General features: G+C 44.0%; 1 protein-coding gene across 1 annotated transcript in view; it reads right to left on the reverse strand.

Annotated features, from left to right (window-relative positions):
- COLEC12 (collectin subfamily member 12) overlaps window positions 1-22,873 on the reverse strand; it is a 196,703-nt gene extending 173,830 nt beyond the window's left edge. The window contains exons 1-2 of the mRNA XM_065889785.1: window positions 22,737-22,873; window positions 4,812-4,862 (exon numbers count right to left, since the gene is read on the reverse strand). Of these exons, the coding sequence (XP_065745857.1) occupies window positions 4,812-4,862; window positions 22,737-22,743 (58 nt within the window). The 5' untranslated portion in view covers window positions 22,744-22,873. The remainder of the gene's footprint in view (window positions 1-4,811; window positions 4,863-22,736) is intronic.
- Window positions 22,874-23,067: the final 194 nt, after the last annotated feature.

A 23,067-nucleotide genomic window follows, 5' to 3' on the forward strand; every position in this document is an offset into this window, starting at 1 on the left:
TCAAGCATCAGGATCAAAAGGTTCAAGAAGGAATCTGATAATAGGATATTGGTCCACATTTATGGGATCCTCACAGTGTGCCAGGCACTGTGCCAACCCAGCAGCATGTTTAATTCCACAACAGCCCTATGGAGTTGGCCTGTGATGACCCAAATGTTACAAGTGAGGAAATGGACTTCACAGCTTTGGCTAATCACGTGCCCAAGGTCGCATAGTTGGTGAGTGCTGGAACTTGGATCCAAAGCCACCCACCTGGTTCCAGCACCCACACACCCAACCACTGCACCCCACTGCCTCCTGAAAAGATGACAAGCAGCCAGCAAATAGGAAAGATGGCACCTGGCCTGTTGGCCTCATGGAGTAGTGGTGAATGAAAACTACATTAGTACCTACTTCGGGAAGATACAAGTGATAAGCAAATGTGAGCTGGATTTGTTGCAATCTTTTGTACGTGGGTTAAAAAGCAGGATCTGGAAGTCACCCCTCTTCCCACACTTCTCCCCTTCTCTGGAACTGTGATGCACTTATCCCTTGGAGCTGAAATGACATTCTTCCTTCCTCCTCCTCTACCATTTTAATGGAAAAATAGATTTTTAACTTGAATGCACTCATGTTAATCACATGACTAATCAGAAGATTTCAGAAGACATTTTTGGAACAACTTATCACAAATTCCAAATTTTATGAATTCATAATTGTCCCGTAGAATATGAATGAATTCTCTTTCGCTTTCTGCTAACTGTAATAATTAAGGATACTAGAGCCGTGTGTGATATTTTTGAAGAAAACAGTAACTGGGAAATAAGTAGAAAGATATCATTGTAGTATAGATCATACTCTATCCATAGAAAATAAAACTTTATATACTGGTACCCCACGTTCCAGAGAATGAACTCTGCCAAACTGTAACTATAGTTACATCCCAAATTAATTAGCTCTGCACACTGAGGCCAAGAAACACTGACCTGTAGAGCCTGATGAAAATTTGAAAATGCTCACTTCCTTAACCTTTCAAAGTTTCCCCTCATCAAAACTTTCATCAGAGGAGCAGATAAGTGCAAACCCACCAGATTTAACTCCATCTCTTCTCCAGACACCTGCCCAGAACCTTGGGAAAGGGGCTAACAAGCAGGACATATAGAGAGACGGAAGAAAAATAGAAGCCTTGGTTGAGACCCAAATGCAACAATGAATTCTTGACTAGACAAGGGATGACCATCTTAAAATAATACCATCCCATAATAGATTACTGGAGATGATCACCATTTTGCTCTTTATTAAATATTATATTGAATTTGAAAAAGGACAGTATTTTTACATAAACAAGCCTTGACTTTATGTAGCATATGTTTCTGAATAACTATATATCAATAACTTTGGAAACAAGCTGCCAATTTGCTAAAATAGTGGTCCCTTTGCCCTGTTATTATGTATAAGTTAATATATTAATTAAATAATTAATCCCTGGTTCATCTGCAGCCTAAATTCAAGCTGTGACCACTGTATTTGCACAAACAAGACATACCTAAAATTAGACAATAACTAACCCCTATATGTTATCCAGTCTATTTTGCAAAAATAAAAGCCAATGATATTACCATGCTCATCTTTATATCTCTCTTCAGGAATGAGATTTCAGACCTGTCCCATTTTGATATTTGGCAGTGGCTGGACCAAGATGTCTGAAGAGTGATAACAGCCTCAAATCTCAGGAAAGTGGCAACACCACCCTTGTTTTCACAGTGCTGCAACTTCGAAGCACTGGTCCATCTGCTATCCTTCTCAGTCTCACCAAAGGCTTGTGAGGTAGACTTACTACTGTGGCAGGTGTCACTCTGCCCACAGGGCAGATGCAGCACTGAGGCCCACAGTGTGGAAGTGACTGGTCTCAAGTCACAGGAGTAAGTAGGGGCGGGGCTGACAGGACTGCCTGGTCTCCGGACGCCTCCCACTCACCACCTTTCACCAACTTTGTCTTCCTTTAATGGTTAAAGTTGAATCATACCTGAAGGAATGGGTTCTGGGGTCCTGCTGCTTTCAATGATCAGCCTTAGCCACACCTTAGGAACTAGAAACCCATTTACCTTCTATAAAACCAGGTGCAGAGTCCTAGGCCCTGTGAATGTGATGAGGTCTCCCTGGTGGAGCCAGACTGGTGTCCAGCCCACTTTAAGATTCCAGAACTGCAGGGACACTTCTAGGACACAGGAATTGAGAGGTCACCTCAATCTCACTGTTGGACCCTTCCTCAAAATTACACTAGCCTGAGAGTTAGAAGACCCAGCATCCAACCCAGCTCCGGCTAACCTGCTTGAGCAAGGACTTGATCTATCTGGGCCTCACCTTCCTTATCTGTAAAAGTAAAGGCTGAGGGACTTGCCTGGTGGTGCAGTGGTTAAGAATCTGCCTATCCAAAAAAAAAAGAATCCGCCAGTCAATGCAGGGGACATGGGTTCGAGCCCTGGTCCGGAAAGATCCCACATGCCGTGGAACAACTAAGCCATGTGCCACAACTATTGAGCCTGCGCTCTAGAGCCCACTCACCTAGAGCCTGTGCTCGGCAACAAGAGAAGCCACCACAATGAGGAGCCCGCACAACGCAACTAAGAGTAGCCCCCGCTCGCCACAGCTACAGAAAGTCCACGCACAGCAATGAAGACCTGATGCAGCCAAAAATTAATTAATTTTTTTTTAAAAAGTAAAGGCTGATATAAATCATCACAAAGCCTCTTCCATTTCCAAAATTCTACTCCACCCCTATGCTGGATATCCATCACCGTGCCTAAAAGCTGAACCCAAGAATTCTCAGCCTTGGGATGTCTCTCTCATAGCTCATTCCAAAGTTTCTCTTTTAATTTCATTCCTCTCTTCTTCTACTTGTGCCACTTGGTATCACTCTCTCCACGTCTCCCTGGTTCTCCAATATTTGTACGTTGTTATCATGTCTCCCCTCTGAGTCATCAGTTTATGGTTTCCACACACAATTTAACTACCATAAATTAAATCCTTTCAGCAACTTACTATGTTTTTGTGTTTTCCACCAAATCCCTGCCCATCTAGCTAGTTACAGGATCATGAAGTTTTATATAAAATTTCTCTCAAGGTCACTCTTTTCTCTTGGTTCTTCATATGTCTACCGATTTCTGTGTAGAGATTTGAAATCTGCTGATCTCCAAAACACACAGGCATGTCAACATTTACTCTGCCTTATCTTTACAAGCTTGATTTTCCTCTTTATTTCTGCCTTTTAATTTTTGTTTTGTTCTTTCTTTCCTTTATAATGTCTGGTTTCCTCTTCACTCCTATGACAACCTTCAGTGAACCCACGACGGGAAAGCAGAATAACACATGGTACCAATGCAGAAACATGTCATTGTGCAGATAAAGAACAGTAGCATGAGGGAGGGGAGGGCACGGTGGGCAGAAGCCTCTCTGCCAGCACATGAATGGAGGGGCCGTGGGCTTCGTGCCACTGCATTCTCACTTTAAAGCCCTGTTTTTGTTTTCCCAGAAAGAAATGCAGAAGTGTGTATCCAGAAGAAAAATGCTAAAGCAATGAGGGAGCCAGAGCAGCTGGGGGATGTTAAATTTAATCAAGGTCCAGCCAGGATTTTTTTTAAGCAACAGGAAGTAGGTTTATTCCCTTTCATATTCTCTCTCTCTCTCTCTCTCTCAGACACACACACACTCTCATTCTTTTCTCCTCTATCCTCTATTCCTCATTTCCTCTGACCAAGGCACAGAAACGGGCTGGACAGAAAAACCTCAGTTCCCTTGAACTGTCTTTGGAACTTTGTAATGTTTTCACTGGCAGTTTGAGGCCCAACTGCAGATCCTGGGAAGTGTGGTCAAAGACAGAAGAGCATCCGTGAGTAGGCAGAGAAGCGTGGATTAGTTCCCTGTGGCTTCTGGGACAGATCACCACAAACGGGGGGGCTTAAAAGAACACAGATTTCTTCTCTTACGGTTTGAGAGGCCAGAAGTCTGAGATCAGCTTTAGTCGGCTGAAATCAAGATGTTAGTGGGGCCGCATTCCCACCAGAGTTCTCTGAACAGAAAATGTTTCCTTGCCTGTTTCAGCTTCCAGTGCCCACCTGTATCCCTTGGCTTGTGGCCCCTTCCTCCACCTGCACAGCATATCACTCCAATATCTGTTCCCATCATCCCATTGCCCTCTTTTCTCAGCAGTCAAATCTTCCTCTCCCTCCCTCTTATAAGGACAATTGTGCTTCCACTTAGAGCCCACCAGATAACCCAGAATAACCTCCCCTGCTCAAGCTCTTAACTTGATCACATCTGCAAAGCACTTTATGCTATACAAGGTAACATTCAGGTTCCAGGGATTAGGATGAGGATATCTTTAGGGGTCACTGTTCAGACTACCTTGGAGCACCTGTGTCTAGCTGGGTTCCTGAAAAAAGTCTTCCTCTCGTTTCTCCACTGACACTAAGTTATGAATATGGGGTCTGAGGAAAAAGGGAAAAGATGTTTTCTAAATCTCAAAATAAAGAAATGACTATCTTGTCACAGATTTACCTTTCCCACCACGTTTTGCCTGTTACGCCATCAGGTTTGTATTCAGCCAAACCCCCCTAAGCATCCCATCACTTCCCCATGCCTGGGCGTAACTCCTGTCCCAATAGCCTCAGATTCTCTGAGAAATCATCCACCTGTTATACAGAAACTCAATTTCCAACCAAAATTGGGCCTCAGAGCCCCACGTGTTCATGTGTGTCAGAGGTCCAGCCATGGTCATGTTACCATATCCCAGGTCAAGCACAGAGAAGGAACAGAGCTTTGCTAGAACTCACCAAACCGCTTGTAACCGAAGGAATGCACCTCCTCCTCCTCTGCGAAGTCGTCTGCGGGAGAAGAAAAGACAGAGCATTAACCACAGTGAGGCCGGAAGTGCAGGGTCAGTGCTGGACTCAACTTCAGCCGTCTCCACCTTCTCCACCCTCCCCTCGCCCACCATGCTCCTCACAGTGGCTGTCCTTCTGCTCCTGGAACATACCACGCTCTCTGAGAAACACCACAGTGTCCCTGCACTGGCTGTTCCCTCTGCCTGGACTGCTCTTCCTCCTGTTCCTCAGGTGACTCCTTCTAATTCAGGTCTCAGCTGAGGTATGGTATCTTCGAGATGCCTTTCTGGACCACCACCCAGCCACTCTGCGTCAAACCATCCTATTTTAATATTACTCTCTGGTATCATCCTCATTTATGTGTGTGTGTGTGTGTGTGTCATCGTGCATGCTGTGAGCAGAAATTTTTTTCTGTCTGACTTCATGAATGAATCCCATGTACCTAGAATGGTGCCTGTCAAAGAGCAGAGGTTTCATAAACTTGGGTGAATGAATGACTGAATAATCAACTGTCCAAAGGGTCGAGTTATCTTCACGTAACTGAGCCTAAAGCCCTCCTTTGCAGATGCCAGGCTCTGGGGTCACCTCTTCCACCAACTGTGGCATCTCAGGAGCCCAGCATGCCTCCTGCAAGGACGGCCGAATCCTTCCCCACTCTCCTTCCACTGGATAACTGGGACTGACGGATGATTTCCCAGTAAATGCATTTCAAAAGACAGACTTGCTTGGGAATTCCTAAAGGTAGGGAACTGGAAACAAGGGCAATGTTATGGCAGCCACGCTTTCTACCAAATGCCCAAATCCCCCTCCTCACATGGACACGATGCAATTCCTATGACACTGATAACGAACTTGTCATTTCACACGTCTGCCAGGTGTGGGTGTGCAATTAAAGGATACTTTTGATGACAAGTCAAAGTGTTAAGACCAGGCCTTTCCAGGGAGACCTAACCAATTCTTCTTTTTGTTTTTCTTTTCTATTATGGTTTATTATAGGATATTGACTATAGTTCCCTGTGTTATACAGTAGGAACTTGTTGTTTATCTATTTTATATATAGTAGTTTGTATCTGCTACTCCCAAACTCCTAATTTATCCCTTCCCCACCCCCTTTGCCATTTGGTAACCATAAGTCTGTTTCCTATGTCTGTGAGCCTGTTTCTGTTTCATAAATAAGCTCATTTGTGTCACATTTGAGATTCCATGTCTAAGTAATATCATACGGTGTTTGTCTTTCTCTGTCTGTCTGACTTCACTTAGTATGATAATCTCTAGGTCCGTCCATGTTGCTGCAAATGGCATTCTTTCACTCTTTTTTATGGCTGAGTAATATTCCATTGTACACATGTACCACATCTTCTTTATCCATTCATCTGTCAGTGGGCATGTAGGTTGCTTCCGTGTCTTGGCTATTGTCCAACCAATTATTCTTGGGTTGATCACCATCACTGCACCAGCACCCAGCTTTCCCCCCACATGCAGTTCACTTCAAAAGCGCTGACTCAGCGCTCACTATGGACCAGAGATTGCCAGGCAGTGGGGTGCACAAATGAGTGAGACGTGGTCCCTTCCCTCAAGAAGCTGACAGGCTTTCAGAGAAAAGAGACACGTAGGGAGGAAATACAGTCTCTGTGATCATCTTTTTCAGCCCACAGATGGGACACAGGGCCTGGCTATAACCGAACCTTGAAATGTGGAAAAACCCAAGATGTGTGATATCTACCACACAGTGTGCTGAACCTCAGCACGCTAGTTTGTTATGAAGTGTTATGAAGACATGTGTGAGAGAACAACTACTCCTAAGACAATGGAGAAGTCGGAAATCTTTGTATTTTACTGTGTTTCCTTATTCAGAGAACAGCGAAGAGATCTTGCTTGGAATCTAGAAATCCAGGTTTTCATGATTCAAGTCATTTTCTTCTGGCAAGGATTAAAGCTTTAGTTCTTTCTAGATGGAAGAACATGCTTACAAGCAAAAGAACAGCACCTTCTTCTCTCTGACTCGGTGATTAGTTAGTTCGACAAATACATATTAATCCCCTAGTCTGTGCTGGCTTTCCTAAGTAATTCTCCCATTAATGCCTGCGAAGTCCAGTCTAGTCTCAGTTAAAGAGAAACCCTTATCTGCTTCTTCTGCTTAGAAATCCATGCATTCATTTATTCACTCAGTCAATAAACAGGTGCTTATAGACCAGTGGAGTTGATGGGACATGAACATAGGTAACGATGCCACCCAGACATCAGCTTCCCCCTCCAGCTCCAGCCCCTCCACTGCAGAGACACATCCGCAAAAGAATCTGCTCACATGCACACACTGTGGGCCAAGGAACCATCATCACTGAAGAACTCACAGTGGAGACAAAAAAACAGCTTACACTGTGCTCCCGGTAGCAAACAGCTTAAAAAATTAGTGTTCTCCCTAAAGCTTCTTTTCAGCAGACCTACCATTAGTTTGTTTGTTTGTTTTCTTTTTCCTCTCTGGTCTTTTTCCCATGCAGCATTTAGTCTGACTGACTCCCCTCTCCTTCCTGAAATTTCCCTGGGAACTTCAAATGTCTCATAGTTTTGTTATTAAAGCAATTCAGCGCTGCCTCCAAATTAACCTACTCAAACCCATTAGGGGTTCGAAGAAACAAAGGCTTTACAGGCGACTTCTAATACAGGACTCAAAGAGGATGTCCTGCTTCTTAACCCTCATCCCAAGAGGATGAGAAATTCTTATGGCAGCTCCTAAAAGAATACAAATCTCTGTCTCATCCAACTCTATAACTAGATACTAAATCGTATGAGACATGAGGGGTACAAAGTACCCCAGAGAACGTCTTACTGGGATTATCAGGGAAGGTGTCACGGAGAAGTGTCTTAATCTTTCCTAGTGTTTATTCTTTGGAGGGAAAAAGAGAGTTACTGCCTACCATATCCCTTTCTTGGAAATTCATAGCAATTTTGGAACCATTCGAGACTCAGGGAGGTGCTGAAAGAGAGAGCAAGAGATTGTTCAACTCTGTTTCACTCAGTATTTTCAAGAGTTGACTTTTTGCATCCTTAAAAGCTGCGTCGAGTTGGGCAGGTAATGCCTAGTAGACATTCCATTAGTGGAGGTGTCCCCAGAGCCCCAGCCACATTCCCCCAGCTATGAAGATTAGCAAACAGCTGACTCAGGCTGGTGATGCAGTGAGACATTTCAGGAACTGAGAAAGAGAAAGGGGCAGGAGCTGATGGGGCCTGCGGCTGTCTGGACAGCCACATCAGACTACAAGAGTCACAGGAGAGAGGAGGAGAGGTCAGCGGTTCCCAGTGCCTGAAAGTTTGAGAGGGTGAAAGACTCCAACAGGGCCCACATGGCTGGCAGATGGGTTTCAGGAAGACAAACAGCCTGATATTATGTGCGAGGTTATACTTTTTTCTCAAAACCTTTTCCTCACACTGAGTGAACCCAGGCTAAATGCATCCTGGATTTTCTTTATAGTACCAGGGGCCTGCAGAGGTGATGGGCTCAAATAAGGATATTATCCCTCAAGGATATCCAGTCACCTTTGCAACCTGCCAGTTTTCAAAATCTGTCTCTGACACAATCTACATCACATAACTGCTACACTCCAACACGAGAAAGGAATTTGTTAAGATTTAAGACCTCTAAGTTCTGCAGTGGCCAGAACTTGATCCCTGCTTCTGACATCAGTTAGTCTGCAGGGAAGAAGTAGCCTTAACATCCTAAATAACAAAACGTGTTTAATTGGAGATTTATGTCTACAGGCACGTACTTTCCTGGCTGCCACAGCTGTACTATAGCATTTTTGTTGTAATACCTATGGGCTATACTGTCTTTTGCTTGCCTATTTCAAAATGTGATTTTTATTTATTTTTTTACTTTCCTTGGTAACTGGCACAGGGCCACGCTGGCCAGAGGTTTCGTGATGGAGAACGCAAAACAGAATTCTGCTGCTGATTTATTCTTTGGGTTTAGCTATTTCAGAGTACCACGAGTTCAAGTGAAGTTTAGTTTAGTTGGCTTGGAGAGTTGAGAGTCATACATATTAATATGTTCCAATCAATCTGTGGACCAAGTTGTGCAACATCCCTATGGGTAGAATTCACCCCTCCTTCCCCTGCACTCCCTTTGTATCAGTGTGACAGCAATTACTTCCGTCTGCCTTATATTCCAGTTCTGTTTTTGTTTTTGTTTTTTTAAACATCTTTATTGGAGTATAATTGCTTTACAATGGTGTGTTAGTTTCTGCTGTATAACAAAGTGAATCAGCTATATGTATACATATATCCCCATATCTCCTCCCTCTTGCATCTCCCTCCCACCCTCCCTATCCCAGCCCTCTAGGTGGTCACAAAGCACCAAGCGGATCTCCCTGTGCTATGCGGCTGCTTCCCACTAGCTATCTATTTTACATTTGGTAGTGTATATATGTCCATGCCACTCTCTCACTTCATCCCAGCTTACCCAGTTCTGGTTTTGACTTCACCAGATGGAAAGCCTTTGGAAAACAGGAAACTTATCACATAGTACCCTCAGAAACTAGCACATTTATGCCATGCTATAGAAACTCAGTAATTGTTGTTAAAAAGCAAGCAGATTATAGAGTTATACATGTGTCTGTCTCTCCCACTAGCAGATGAATTCCTGAAGGAATTCTTTCTCTTTTTGCATATCCACCATGTTTGAGGAAGAGAAGAGAAGCAATACTTACTCAGATCTACTGAATGTCAGTTACTTCCCGTTTGTTGTTTCTCTGTTTTATAGGTGAGAAATCTGAGGCTCAGAGAAGTCATGTAATTTGATCCAAGGTCCCACAACTTGTGAGCAGCCTGACCAACACTAAGACCCAGGTCTGGCGGACCCTCAGGTTCCACACCATGGTGGTTGCTGACCCCACAGACCCAGGAAACTGAACTCTGTGCTAGCAGAAGAGAAGGCTGAGAAACGATGATTTATACCCCAGAATCCTGAAAAGGCTAAGGAATTTGGGACACGGGCCACTCTGAAAGGAGAATAAAGGTGAGGCTAAATGAGGAGGACTTGGTGAACATATGTTTAAGAAGCAACTACTATAGGGCTTCCCTGGTGACACAGTGGTTAAGAATCCGCCTGCCAATGCAGGGGACACGGGTTCAAGCCCTGGTCCAGGAAGTTCCCACATGCCACGGAGCAACTAAGCCCATGTGCCACAACTACTAACCCTGCACTCTAGAGCCCATGAGCCACAACTACTGAAGCCCACACGCCTAGAGCCCGTGCTCTGCAACAAGAGAAGCCACCGCAATGAGAAGCTCACGCACCACAACAAAAAGTAGCCCCCACTCGCCGCAACTCGCACACAGCAACAAAGACCCAACACAGCCAAAATTCAATAAATAAATTAAAAAAAAAAAAGAAGCAACTGCTACAATCAAAAAGATAGACAATTAGTGTTGGCAAGAAGATGGAGAAATCAGAACCCTCATATGCTGCTGGTGGGAATGCAAAATGGTGCAGCCACTTTGGAAAACAGTCTGGCAGCTCCTCAAAAGGTTAAACATAGAAATACCATATAAGCCAACAATTCTACTCCTAGGTACACACCCAAGAGAAATGAAAACATATGTCCACGCAAAAACTTGTACATGAATGCTTCTAGCAGCACTATCCGTAATAGTAAAAAAGTAGAACAATCCAAACGTCCACGAATCGATGAAGGGATAAACAAAATGTGAATATAATATTATTCAGCAATAAAAAGGAATGAAGTACTGATACATGCTACAACAGGAAGGAACCTTGAAAATATTATGCTAGTGAAAGAAGCCGGTCACAAAAGACCACATCTTGTATGATTTCATTCATATGAAATGTCTACATTAGGCCAGTTCATAGTCAGAAAGCAGGCTAAAGCCTAGGGCTGCAAGTTTTGGGGGGGAAATGGGGAGTGACTGCTAATGGGCATGGGTTTTTGGGGTGGGGGAGGGTGATGAAAATGTTCTAAACTTGATTGTAATGATGGTTGCAAACCTTGTGCACACTTTAAATGGGTGCTCTGTGTGGGATATGAAAAATAAAGCAGTTTGACCTCCCAGGCCCTTCACAGAGCTGGGTGACTGTCCCTCCCTGACCACAGCAGAAGATGGAAGATTTATTCCTTAGAGAAATTAAAACAAAAGAACACAAATGGTGTCCTCCTCCAGAGGACACCAGCAACAGCTGAGATGAGGGGAACTGTAATGGAGTCAGGGGAAAAGGGGGAAATTTTCATACTGAATGTTCAGACACTCAGTCTTCTTCTCCCACTCACCCAACCAGACTGTATCCTCCAGGCTAATGACTGAAGGTTCTTCCTGGGGAATCTGGCCGGTTAAGAGAAAAATAAACTAATGATTCTCATTCCAGGAGGTCCCCAATGGAACAGCCCAGCCAGATCAGCCTAGAGTGATAGTCACAGGTCACAAAATCCACCAAAACAAGGAGCTTCTAATTAATGTTTATAATACTCTGCTCTTATACATGAGGAGACACCAGACACGTGACACAGCCTCTAACATGAAAAGACAAAGATGAAAATAAAGAAACCAGATAAAGCAATTTGGAGAATATCATTGTGCAGAATGATAAAAATAAAATTAAAAATCCTACCATTAATATCCTTGTAGAGATAAGAGAAGATAATGTATCCATAAAAGAAGAACAGGATGCTATAATAAAAAAGAAACCCTCAGAGAAAAAGAAAGAACTCTTGGAAATTAAAACTATGATCACAGAAATGAAAACTTAATAGAAGAGTTGGAAGACAGAGCTGAAATATTCCAGAAAGCAGAAAAAGGGCAAATAAATAGAAAAGAGTAAAGACGAGAAAAAAAATTAGACAACCAATTAAGTGGGTTCAATATTCAAATAACAGGCGTTCCAGGAAAAAAGAACAGAGGGAAAGAATCATCAGAGGAATAAGTAACAGTATTTCTAGGACTGAAGGACATGAGTTTCCAGAATGAAAAGGCACATTACTTCCCAGCACAAAGAAAGGAAGAAGATCCACTCCGAGGTACATCATCATAAAGTTTCAGAACCTTGTGGACAAAGAGAAAACTCAAAAGCTTCTGGACAGAAAAAAAAAAATTACTTACAAGAATTTTTAAGAAAAGGAATGGCTTCACATGTCTCACCAGCAAAACTGGAGATAAAGGAGAAGAAAACAGTGCCTTCAAAATTCTAAGGCTATATTATTTCCAACAGAGAAATCTCTCAACTAAATGAGTAGGTAATATAAAGACCTCTTCAGACCTAACAGATTCCTCAGAAACGTACCTCTCATGCACCCTCTTCTCGAGAAGTCATTGGAGAAAGCATTCCACTGAAATAAGGAACAAACCAGAAAGATGTATGTGCGTATATGTGTGTGTGTGCACATGCGTGTGTGCACCCTAACCTAACCTTAACCCTAACCCTGAGTAGGTCGGAAGAGTCCAGGAAAGATTTCTTCAAGAAGATGAAAATGCGGTAATACCTACTATGCTTGAACACACTGCACAGAGATGGAGGACAGTGGAAGAGACTTCGGGGGTGAATGTCGATGTAAACATACATGGGAGGCTAAACAAATAAAATAACAAGAGGATTACCAATTCCAGAGGAAACGCAGTTATGCAAGAGAGAAATATAAGTCAGCTGTTAATAGCATTGACATCATCTTAATAATATAAACACTGAATATTGATCTAGGCCAGACTGTGATATAACTATACTGGGATGATAGGGGGCAACAGGAGGTGTCCGTGATGGTTGTCAGGTGGAGGTGAAGGGTAAAAGAACTAAATCCTCATCTGCTATAAAGGTAAGTCAATATATCATGCCTAAAACCAAAATAATAACAATAATAAAACCAAAAAGTGCCAAAAGCATGTCACTTCAGGACATGGGACCATAGTAGCTCACCCACGTTAAGAGCCACGAACAATTTTTCCATCCCTCCGCGTGCAAGTCCATTTCCACTCTTTTGAATCTGGGAGGACCTTGTGACTTGCTGTGGCCAATGGTATTTGCCAGAAGTAGCAGTGGGTGACCACAGGGCCTAGGCCTTCTCCAAGACCTCTGCCTTTCAGCTTCTGTTTTCACCCCCTCGGCAGCTGGCTGCCATGGGAAATGTCCAGGTACCCTGCTGGACCAGAGGCCACCTGAGGAGAGAGGATCCCTGGGGGATGAGAGACTCTGAAGGAAAGGGGAGAGCCCGGCCAGCCCTCGGCCCTTCCAGCCACCCCGCTGATGCTCCAGCCGTGGAGCAAGGCTGACCATGACCAGCCTGGCCAACACCTCGGGAAGCAGAAACCAGCCATCCCTGCCAAGCTCAGCCCGAATCACAGGGTCATGAACAAATAAACATCTGTTGTTTGAAGCTACAGGGTTTGGGGATGGTATGTTCTAGGTAGAGAACTGAAAGAAAAGTCAATGCCAAAAGAAAATGCAAAAACTGGAGGTTGCCTCTGGGGACTGGGAAATGATGAAATGAAGTGGGTTGGGCAGGAAATTGCTGTTTTTCATAATAAATGTGATATTCTTTGACTCTTTAAACTGTGCGCATCTCTAACTTTGATAAAAATAAGAACTAAAGTCAAGCAAACAAAACAAGGGAATGTGTAGGGGAGATAAAAGTCAGGTAGACAAAAAGAAAAGTGCTCAGGTCCAATGGATGCTGACCACCAGAAAAGGTCCCCTGCTCCAAAGAGCCAGCAAGCAGAGTTCACCCTAGAGTGACAGCACAGAAGGTGTGGACTCGCAACCTTCACTAGCTGGCACAGAGTAGGTTCTGACAAATGTCACACTGATCAGAACAAGTTCCGGCGCTTTTAGGGGCCAGGCTGAAGGACCGTGGACAGAGGCGAGGCTGAATTTAAACTTCTCTTCCAAGCCGGGCTCAGCACTGCTGTCCACTCTGTATTGTCTCCACCCTGATGCAGGCCCAGCTCCTGTAGCGTGATCACTGCTAGAACAAAACAGTGCGGTAGCCCACAGGCTACTAAAAATACTTGTAGGTTATTCCAAATAGTACAAGACATTTATTTTGATTACTCAGCTGCTGTCTGAATTTTATGTTTTACAGCAATAGGATCCCTTTTTTGGTTCAATGGTATAGGGTTTTTTTTTTAAGTCAAAATTGTAAAGACAGGGCTTCCCTGGTGGCGCAGTGGTTGAGAATCTGCCTGCCATTGCAGGGGATGCGGGTTCAAGCCCTGGTCTGGGAAGATCCCACATGCCACAGAGCAACTAGGCCTGTGAGCCACAACTACTGAGCCTGCGCGTCTGGAGACTGTGCTCCGCAACAAGAGAGGCCGCGATAGTGAGAGGCCCACGCACCGTGATGAAGAGTGGCCCCCGCTTGCCGCACCTAGAGAAAGCCCTCGCACAGAAACGAAGACCCAACACAGCCAAAAATAATAAATAAATAAATAATTTAAAAAAAATTTTTTTTAAATTGTAAAGACATAAAGTGACTCCAATTTGTGGCACAACTTGCAATTCTGATGCTTTTCAAAAACTTGCTTTTCTGATAAGGAGATATGATACCCTTTTCCTTCCTTTACCATTCAACAAAATTGAAGGGATTTTTTTGGTAACTTTTACCACTAAATTGGTAGTGGAGGCTAAACCAGATTTCCTCCAGCAGGCCCACTTCAACAACTTAAAAAGTAAATAAATATGAGACTCAAAATGTTGACCCCTACATCTACCATTCACAGTAACTACAGGGGAGGTGACATGTCTCCCCTTCTCTTATGAGGGACCTTCTCATCTAATCACCTTGGTCAAGTAGAGTCAGGATGAGGACTTGAATCCCTGCCCCAGATTTTATAAGGACCGTGGAAAGGTGTCAACCGCATGGGTCATTTGGCAAGAAAAACTAATGCCGTCCATTTCTCTGGAGACACACACACAAAATAAGTGGTCTTTGTTTAAAAACCAAACCAAACCAAACAAAAACTGATATAGCTGTTTTGTTCTGAAATCATTTAACTTTATGATTAGGTTATCCAAACAATTATACCAAAGTAACATACTATAATTAATTACGAATGATGGACCAAAATTGAGCTTAGGAGACAAAGTTCTAGAAAACTTTGTATTTTATTCTCTCTCATCTCCCACATCGAAATGTCCTACCTGAAGGTTTCAGGGTGGCACTGATGCACCATTTGCCTCTAATTACTATTAGAGCAATGTAACCTGAAACATGAAATATAATTTGAGATAACAAATCAGCTTGAATCTCCCCTCCAAAGGAAAATATTCCTGTCCTCAGCCATCTCCTCCTGTGTCCTACAGCAGCATTTATCTGAACCTCAAATAAGGCACTTTTCTCCTTCTATCTTGAATGCCAATTGTTTATGCATAAGTCTTACCCTGGGGCTTCCCTGGTGGCGCAGTGGTTGAGAATCTGCCTGCCAATGCAGGGGACACGGGTTCGAGCCCTGGTCTGGGAAGATCCCACATGCCGCAGAGCAACTGGGCCCGTGAGCCACAATTACTGAGCCTGCGCGTCTGGAGCCTGTGCTCCGCAACAACAGAGGCCGCGATAGTGAGAGGCCCGTGCACCGCGATGAAGAGTGGCCCCCGCTTGCCACAACTAGAGAAAGCCCATGACATTTAAAAAAAAAAAAAAAAAAAAAAAAAAGTCTTACCCTGCCCATCAGACTGCAAGCTCCTTGAGGACAGGGGCTATGTACATACTAAATATCTGACTATATTTCAATAACATTCTAAATGAAGAATATTTAACTATATTTAATATAAAGAATATTTGAATATATTTAAATAATATACTACATAAAGAATAAGTGAAAGCTAGTAATGACTTGGTGGCCTAATTTTAAATAATGAATAAATAGAAATGACAGCTTAATAGAAAATTAACATTACCAATGAAATAGACATGATGTCGTATGGTTAAAAACACATACATACACATACATCTGTCCTAAGACTTATTTACAGATAAATTTGTTTTATGTTTTAACTCTTTGATGTCATATCCTTACTGGACAAAACTGGACACTGGATTTGAGATACAAATCTTTAAAAACATTATGTCACCATCAGTAGGTACCTGAACAATAGAGCTCCAGGAAAATTAGTGCTCCTAAGCAAATTACAGGTATTTACATATATTTTCTAATTTCCTAGCATGAGCATAACAAATGAGAAAATGGTACCATTTTCACTATAGTGACAAACTTCACTGTAAATATGGTCCATGCATTTTCAGTAGGGCTGATTTCTGACTACATGACAATAACACGAGTGTTGGCAGCTGGAGATGGACCAATAGTAAAACTGTTTTCCATAAAGAGCACAGTTTTCTCCCATCCCCCAGGTGTTTGTACCACACATTTATAATTTGAAAATTACTTTCATTTCAAAACCGAACTTTTTTCTTCTTGGTAGAAACTGTATCACTTGATTAACCTAACATAAGATGGTTCATAATTGGCAATTACGTTCTGCCTGGAGGAAGCAGCAGGTTATAACTAAACAGTATTCTAACACCTAAAATGTCTTGAGTTCTCCTTAGGTGCTAGACACCATTCTAAACAACTGATCTATACTAACCTACCTAATCCTCAAAACAAACCAACAAAACAAAAATAAAACCAAAAAAAAGGCATCCAGTAGCTCCCCCATTTGACAGATGAGGACACTGGGGGCCCCAGTAGGTTAAGTAGTTTGCATGTGGTCACCAGGCCCTCTGATTTCAGAGCCCACACTCTTCACCACACTAAAATTGTCAGGTTCAACTCCTGGGAACACTACATATAATTACATTTTATGAAATGGCTACATTTTAAAGTATATATTATTAACTATAAATTTGGATTATTTTGCCTTTGAATAATAAAATGTTATATATATATATGTATATATATATATATACATCAGCTAGTTTCCAAACATTTCTATGTCACAAGGAAGTGAGTTACACCCAAAGAAGTGCATCTATTTCCACAAACCAATGACAAGTTAGTTTTTTCACACAGAAATGTCAAATGTCCAACCTCTTAGGCAAGTGCATATGACTTCACGTGATACAAGGTTATAATCTCAAATGACTCAGGAAGTATAAAGGAGTCATTTAATATATCCAAGTCCAATAAATAAATAAATGTTTAAATCTCCTCCCATGCTGAAAAACATATTTCCTTCATAGTTTTTAAGAGTATTGACTGACTATTTGTGATAAATTCAGGGGTTAAGAAAGCTCCTAGGATCTCTTTGGAATTTTAAATTGGATTACTAATTTCTCCTTTCACTGCTATATAATTACAAAGGTCCCTTAAGCAATCAGCAGGACCTGTTCAAGGTAGTATTTTGGTTTGGGCCCTTCAAACATCATTCACTTAAAAAGAAATCAAATCACTGCTTGATTGAAAAGTTACCCCCTGCAAGCTTTGGATTGTTGGTGTGGTTAGAAACTGTGTTATCAACAGTGAACAATAAAATACTTTCTATTAAGAATGTCAGTATCTCCCTATCCCTTGTTTAAGATGTTTATTTACTACTGCTACTACTACTATTATTTTTTAATTATTATTATTACTGATCACCTACTGGTGGTTACAGTCTGTTCTTGAAAAGCAATTCTGACAATGCTTCATTGTCTCACAGCAAACCTGTCAGCAAAACAATGCAGGGGCTGTTTCCAGAGTCCATGGCTTTAGGGAGCCATTCACACTCATTCAATCAATCACAAGAAAACCTCCAGGCAGATAAATTCTACAAAAAGCAGCAACCCTGGAATCTGCCTTATCTCTGCAGGAGCTCCAGCCTAGAGAGACTCCTCCAGTGACTGGCTGAAGAGCACAGCAATTTCTTCAGACCTTTGATGCCAGGTTATTAAAGTCTAAGCCCAGACAGTAAGACCTTTTCTACCTTGCTCACTCAGTATCTATGGATTGTGGCACACAGTAGGTACCTAACAAAGCTGGGATGGTTGAATGAAACATTAGGGTGTGGCTAGGAGGGAGCCTAAATTAGAGGTGTTACATGTGGATTCTGGAGTCAGACTGTCCGAATTTGCATACTAATTTCCCCACTGACTAGCTTAGTGCCCTTAGACAAGTAACTCAGCCTCTCTGAGTCTAAGATTTCTTAACTGTAAAATGAAGAAAAAAATAATGCCTGGTGTGGCAGGTGCTCAATAAATGTTAGCTATTACTAAAGGGAAAAATAGTAAGTGGGGATATTAAATGGCCCATCAGTCATGCCTAAGAAGTTGTTTGCAGTACTAACCACGGTACAGATCAACTTGTCCCTGGCTTTTATCTTCCAACTCACAACACTGTTCTCTGCCTCCAGGCCACAGTCAGGAATTCCAGAAGCTGAGAGAGCCTGTGCCTTCGGAATGGCATAGGAGCAGAAGATGGAAAGGCAGGACCAGCCTGGTAGAGCCAACCCCACAGTGCGGGTAGACTTTTTTCACAGATGATCACTTTGATGACCTAGAACACTGTCCCCTGGCCCCCAACTGCCTGATTCTTTTCACTCTGATTTGCCCCCCAAAAGCAGAAAGACTGTCCTCTGCCCACTCTGGGCTCCTCTCCTAGCACCTGACCTCTTTTTCCCATCACGCGGAGACATGTGGACCAAACTGTCCCCCTGAGAGATCACTCATGTGCTGGGTTTACCCGAGGCAAAACAGACTTTTCTATCACAAAATTTAAATGTCTATTTTCCCATTTGAAAATTAACACTTCAAAGGCCATTTAACTTACTTTGGCAGTAGCTACATCAACAGTTTAAAAATAATGTTTTAATGAGAATAAGCATTAATTCAGAAAATTAGACACCTAGTTATGCTATAGCTTTAAAGCTATCATACTCCAGCTTTTCCTATCCACACCATTATTGCTGGATAAGCCGCATGGTGGTGGTGGGGGGGGGGGGGAGGAGTGGTAAGGGGATGGGAACAATCTTGGAAAATTGCATAGGAGACCACAGGGAAGATCTATACTTAGCAATAATTAAACCTCAGACTAAGAATGTCAAGCATCTTCAAACTAACAGTCAAAAGTGTAATTGGATTGCAAATTTGTCTTCCAGAGGAAGGGCAGCCCCAATTCCCAAACAGTGAAAGGAAAAAGGTCTCACTTTGTTTCCATTTCCCTGCAGAAAACATGATTCTTTCAATGTTAAATGCAGTCAGCCCTTACACACATGTCTGCTTATCCCAGTTAAGGACAAGAAATTTTAGACACTGGGAAAGCAAAGAGACCATGGGTCTGGGAAAACAACAGGCAGCAGGAGAAGTATACTGCTTACTAGTGCATTTTGAAAGTATTATTGCCAGACAGCATTTCAGAAATGTTTACATACAAAAGCACAAAAATAAGCAGCTGGACACTATGTTTTGATGGCACCAACCTCCTCCCTGGGTTAAATTAGAACAGTGGTTTGAATCACTGTGGTCACGTGGTTGTTTCTGGCCATCTCTTAGGTAACAAGTGCTGCTGCATTAAAACTCACCAATGGGCTTCCCTGGTGGCGCAAGTGGTTGAGAATCCGTCTGCCAATGCAGGGGATATGGGTTCAATCCCTGGTCCGGGAAGATCCCACAGGCCGCAGAGCAACTAAGCTCGTGTGCCACAACTACTGAGCCTGTGCTCTAGAGCCCGTGAGCCACAACTACTGAAGCCCACGCGCCTAGAGCCCGTGCTCCACAATGAGAGAAGCCACTGCAATGAGAGGCCCACGCACCGCAACAAAGAGTAGCCCCTGCTTGCCGCAACTAGAGAAAGCCCACATGCAGCAACGAAGACCCAACACAGACAAAAATAAATAAATAAAATAAATTAAAAAAAAAAAAAAAAACTCACCAATATTCCCAACTTCCAGGACTAGAAGTGTGACTTCTTAATGACACACCTAACTCTAGAGGAGTCAGATTCCTTCATAAAGAATGTGAATATTTATTAGAAACCATGAAATTTATGGTGTGGTACAGCTAATTGAAAATGTAATTAGAAGTAAATTAAAACCAGATTCATGTTTTAATCAGTGTGGAACGCTTCAAGTATTGCAGCAAAAAGGCAAGTAATTTTCTTCTGGAAAATATATAATGATGTCATTATTTTGGTACTTGTGACTCCAGAGATGGAGGAAATAGAACAGAGACAGATATTTGCTGAACGCAACAGATAGGTGGCGCTGTGGCTCATGGCAGACCTGGAATTAGACTACAAAGGCTATATCCCAGGTTTAAACATCAGAATTAGAAAGTCAAATAGGCACCCTGAAAAGGTATCTGTCTCGCATAGTAGCTGAATTTCTGCTTTGGCAGATAAACTTCGTAACTTCTAAGATGTCCACTAATTTTGTATTCGGCTAAAGAATGTTTTACCTTAATTTACCTTAATTTTAAGCATTTGCAAGGCTTGTCACTGACTTCTATTATTTAGGGAAATCAAATTCTAATGAAATGTTGGCTTAAACATAATGATTTAATAGCTATATGACATAATCACAAACCCAAGGAAGACTCTGCGTTGGTTACCTATGGCAAATCATCAAAATAATTCTACATGGTAAAGGCAGCTTTCCTTTTTGGCTAAACGCATACTCTGCTTGGCTTCAGAAATCTTGTGTCCAATTTCTTGGTTCCACCCCTTCCTGGCTGCTGCACCAACTTCGAGTTACTTGGCTACTTAATTGCCTGAGATTCACTTTTCTTCTAGTCCAGAGATGTCTAGTCCAGGATCTGCTCTCCTAGGTCTCTCCAAGCCTCACAGGGAAACTGGCAAAGCTTGTCTTTAGATGCCTACCATCCTCCTTGTGGCTGGTTTCTATTTCTTCTAGACTCCTTTTCCACATCTATAATGTAGGGGTTAAAATACCTACCTCACAGGGTTGTTGAGAGGGTTCACCGATGGAGGGCTTATAGAGAGTGGAGCACAGGGGCTAGCACTTAGTAGGTACTAAAGAAGTATTACTGCTGCCCCCCTTCCGCATCTCACAAACCAGACAAATAAATGCAAATTACATGGCAATGGTTGGTAAGCAAACCTCTCACAGAATATTTTGTTTTAAAAGAGGCCTTCAAAGTGACTAGTCTACCCAGGGATTCAGTCCCTCAGCTCCCCTCTCCCACTGGGGCAGAAGGTAAGAGGGGCCTTTGAAGCAGTGCCCAGACCACAGAGAGTAAGCAATAAACCTTCTCCAGGGGGTCTGCAAGCTGGTCTAGAATGCAGTGTAAACCTCACACACACGCAAAAAAATATGTTTAGAACTTGTAGGTGTGTCTTCCTCTGCAGATTTGAATTAACATTGGAAAAATACCCAAACTGTAGTAACAGTCATTGACCCAGTCAAAAGCATAACAAGATTTTCAGAGTTTCGGAACACACATGGGAGCTGATGAAATGAGTAGCTGGCTTATCTTTCCGAGAGTTCAAAACCTTCTGGCCTCAGTGACCAGCAATGAGAAGATTAACTGGCTAAAATGATGGTAACTGAGCCCCAGAGTAAAGTTTAGCCGCGTGAACTCTTTCCTTTCTGGGAGGATCCTTCAATCAGTGCTAAGGAAAGTGCTCCTTTCCTAGAAGGTAACTGAGAAGAGAAACCGAGATGGAGGGAGAAGGAACACACACCACTGCCTTTTGAAATTCCCTAGCCAGAGAGTAGTATCCTGTCTTTTGTTTCTCTGGCCCTGGGGCGGGCCCCATTCCACCTGGTGTTCTGTCCCCTCCCTACCCTGGGTCTCCAAAGGAGGACACAGAACTCCCTTGGAAGGAGAGCTAACTGGCATTACCGCTCCGGAGTGTTCAGCGTGAACTCCGTTTCAGAGAAACCTAGAGCCAAAAGTTACTTTCCAAGTCTGTGGGGCTCCCGGGGCGCCCGCCTCGGTCAGCAACGCTTGCAAGTCAAAGCGGTCGCATCGCGTGGTCTCGGGCGACTGGAAACTCGGTCCCCGCGGTCAGATGGCATTTCGCACCCAGCCCCCTCACTCAAGCCTGGCCCGCGCGATGACAGAAATGTGTTATCCTAACACAAAACCAGGTCTCCAGTCTTGTGTAAACACCGCGCCGGCCCATCCCCAAACGGCTCTCTTGGATGCCTACGCTGTAATTATTTATCTCACATATAAATCTGGATTCTGCTGACAAATCTTCGGGTTTCTACTAAACACAGGCTGCCCTGAGAAGCCCTTCTCCTCGCGATTCCGTTTAAAGGTATGATAACATCTGACACTTCCCTAAACCAGCCTGCAGAGGATACCGCCCGGGGGACTGTGTCACCCCTGAACACACGTGGGCACAACAACTCCGCAGGCGGGCACATGGAAGGGACGCAGAACCCAGGACAGTTATTTTCCAGTCAGTGGGTCTGATGGAGAAAGATGCCAAACGCACTTCCCAAGCCAGCTGAACTCCGCGGGCACCTAATCATTGCCAGATGTGGGGAGGGCGCACCGAGAACATCCCCGAGTCCCAGAGAAAAACCCCGGCCAGCAGCCCTTCGACTTCTTGGACGGCGAAACGGCAACAGCGGGGAGGGAGAGGACGCTGGGGAGAGGGGGGAGGGCTCCAGAGCGGAGAACCGACTGGGGGGGGGGGATGATGATGCCTCCACTCTCCCGGGCATATTTTTTCAATTAAAAAGTTGGGAACTGGAATCCGTAAACAATGATTTGGGGCTTCAAACTACTTTGTAGAGACAGAATGGGGAGGGGAATACTCACACGCTTCAAAACCCCAACCTCTAGGTCTCCGGCGGTACCCGACTCCGGAGCCGGGGGCGCCCCCAGGGTGCGCGCACGAACCAAGCACCGGGTGTCCCCCGGGGTTCCGCGCAGAGAAAGTTCGCACCGGATGCACCTCGCCCCCTCACGCGCTTCCCGAAGCCCGCCCTACCTTTCATGGTGGCCGAGGAGACGCACAGCCAGCCGGGGAGCTCCGCGCCGCCGAGGAAGTTCGCGCTGAGCAGCGGGTCAGTGAGCGCCCATGGCAGCTGCGCCGCGCGTCGGCCGTCTGCGCTCCAGCCCTCCCTCCCCGCTTGGCGCTCTGTGCCGCGGGGCCGCCGCGCGCGCCGCTCACCCCGGGCGGGAGGCGCCGCTCCCGCCAGCGCCCCTCCCCCTGGCCCGGCCGCCGGGGCGCGCGGGCCGCCGCGCCCACGCCCCCCTCGCGCCCTCCCGCGCCCGCCCCGCCCGCCCGCAGGCAGGCGCCCGCCCGGGCCCCGTCGCTT

This window comes from Phocoena phocoena, chromosome 13, assembly GCF_963924675.1.
Source record: "Phocoena phocoena chromosome 13, mPhoPho1.1, whole genome shotgun sequence".
Taxonomy (NCBI): Eukaryota; Metazoa; Chordata; class Mammalia; order Artiodactyla; family Phocoenidae; genus Phocoena; species Phocoena phocoena.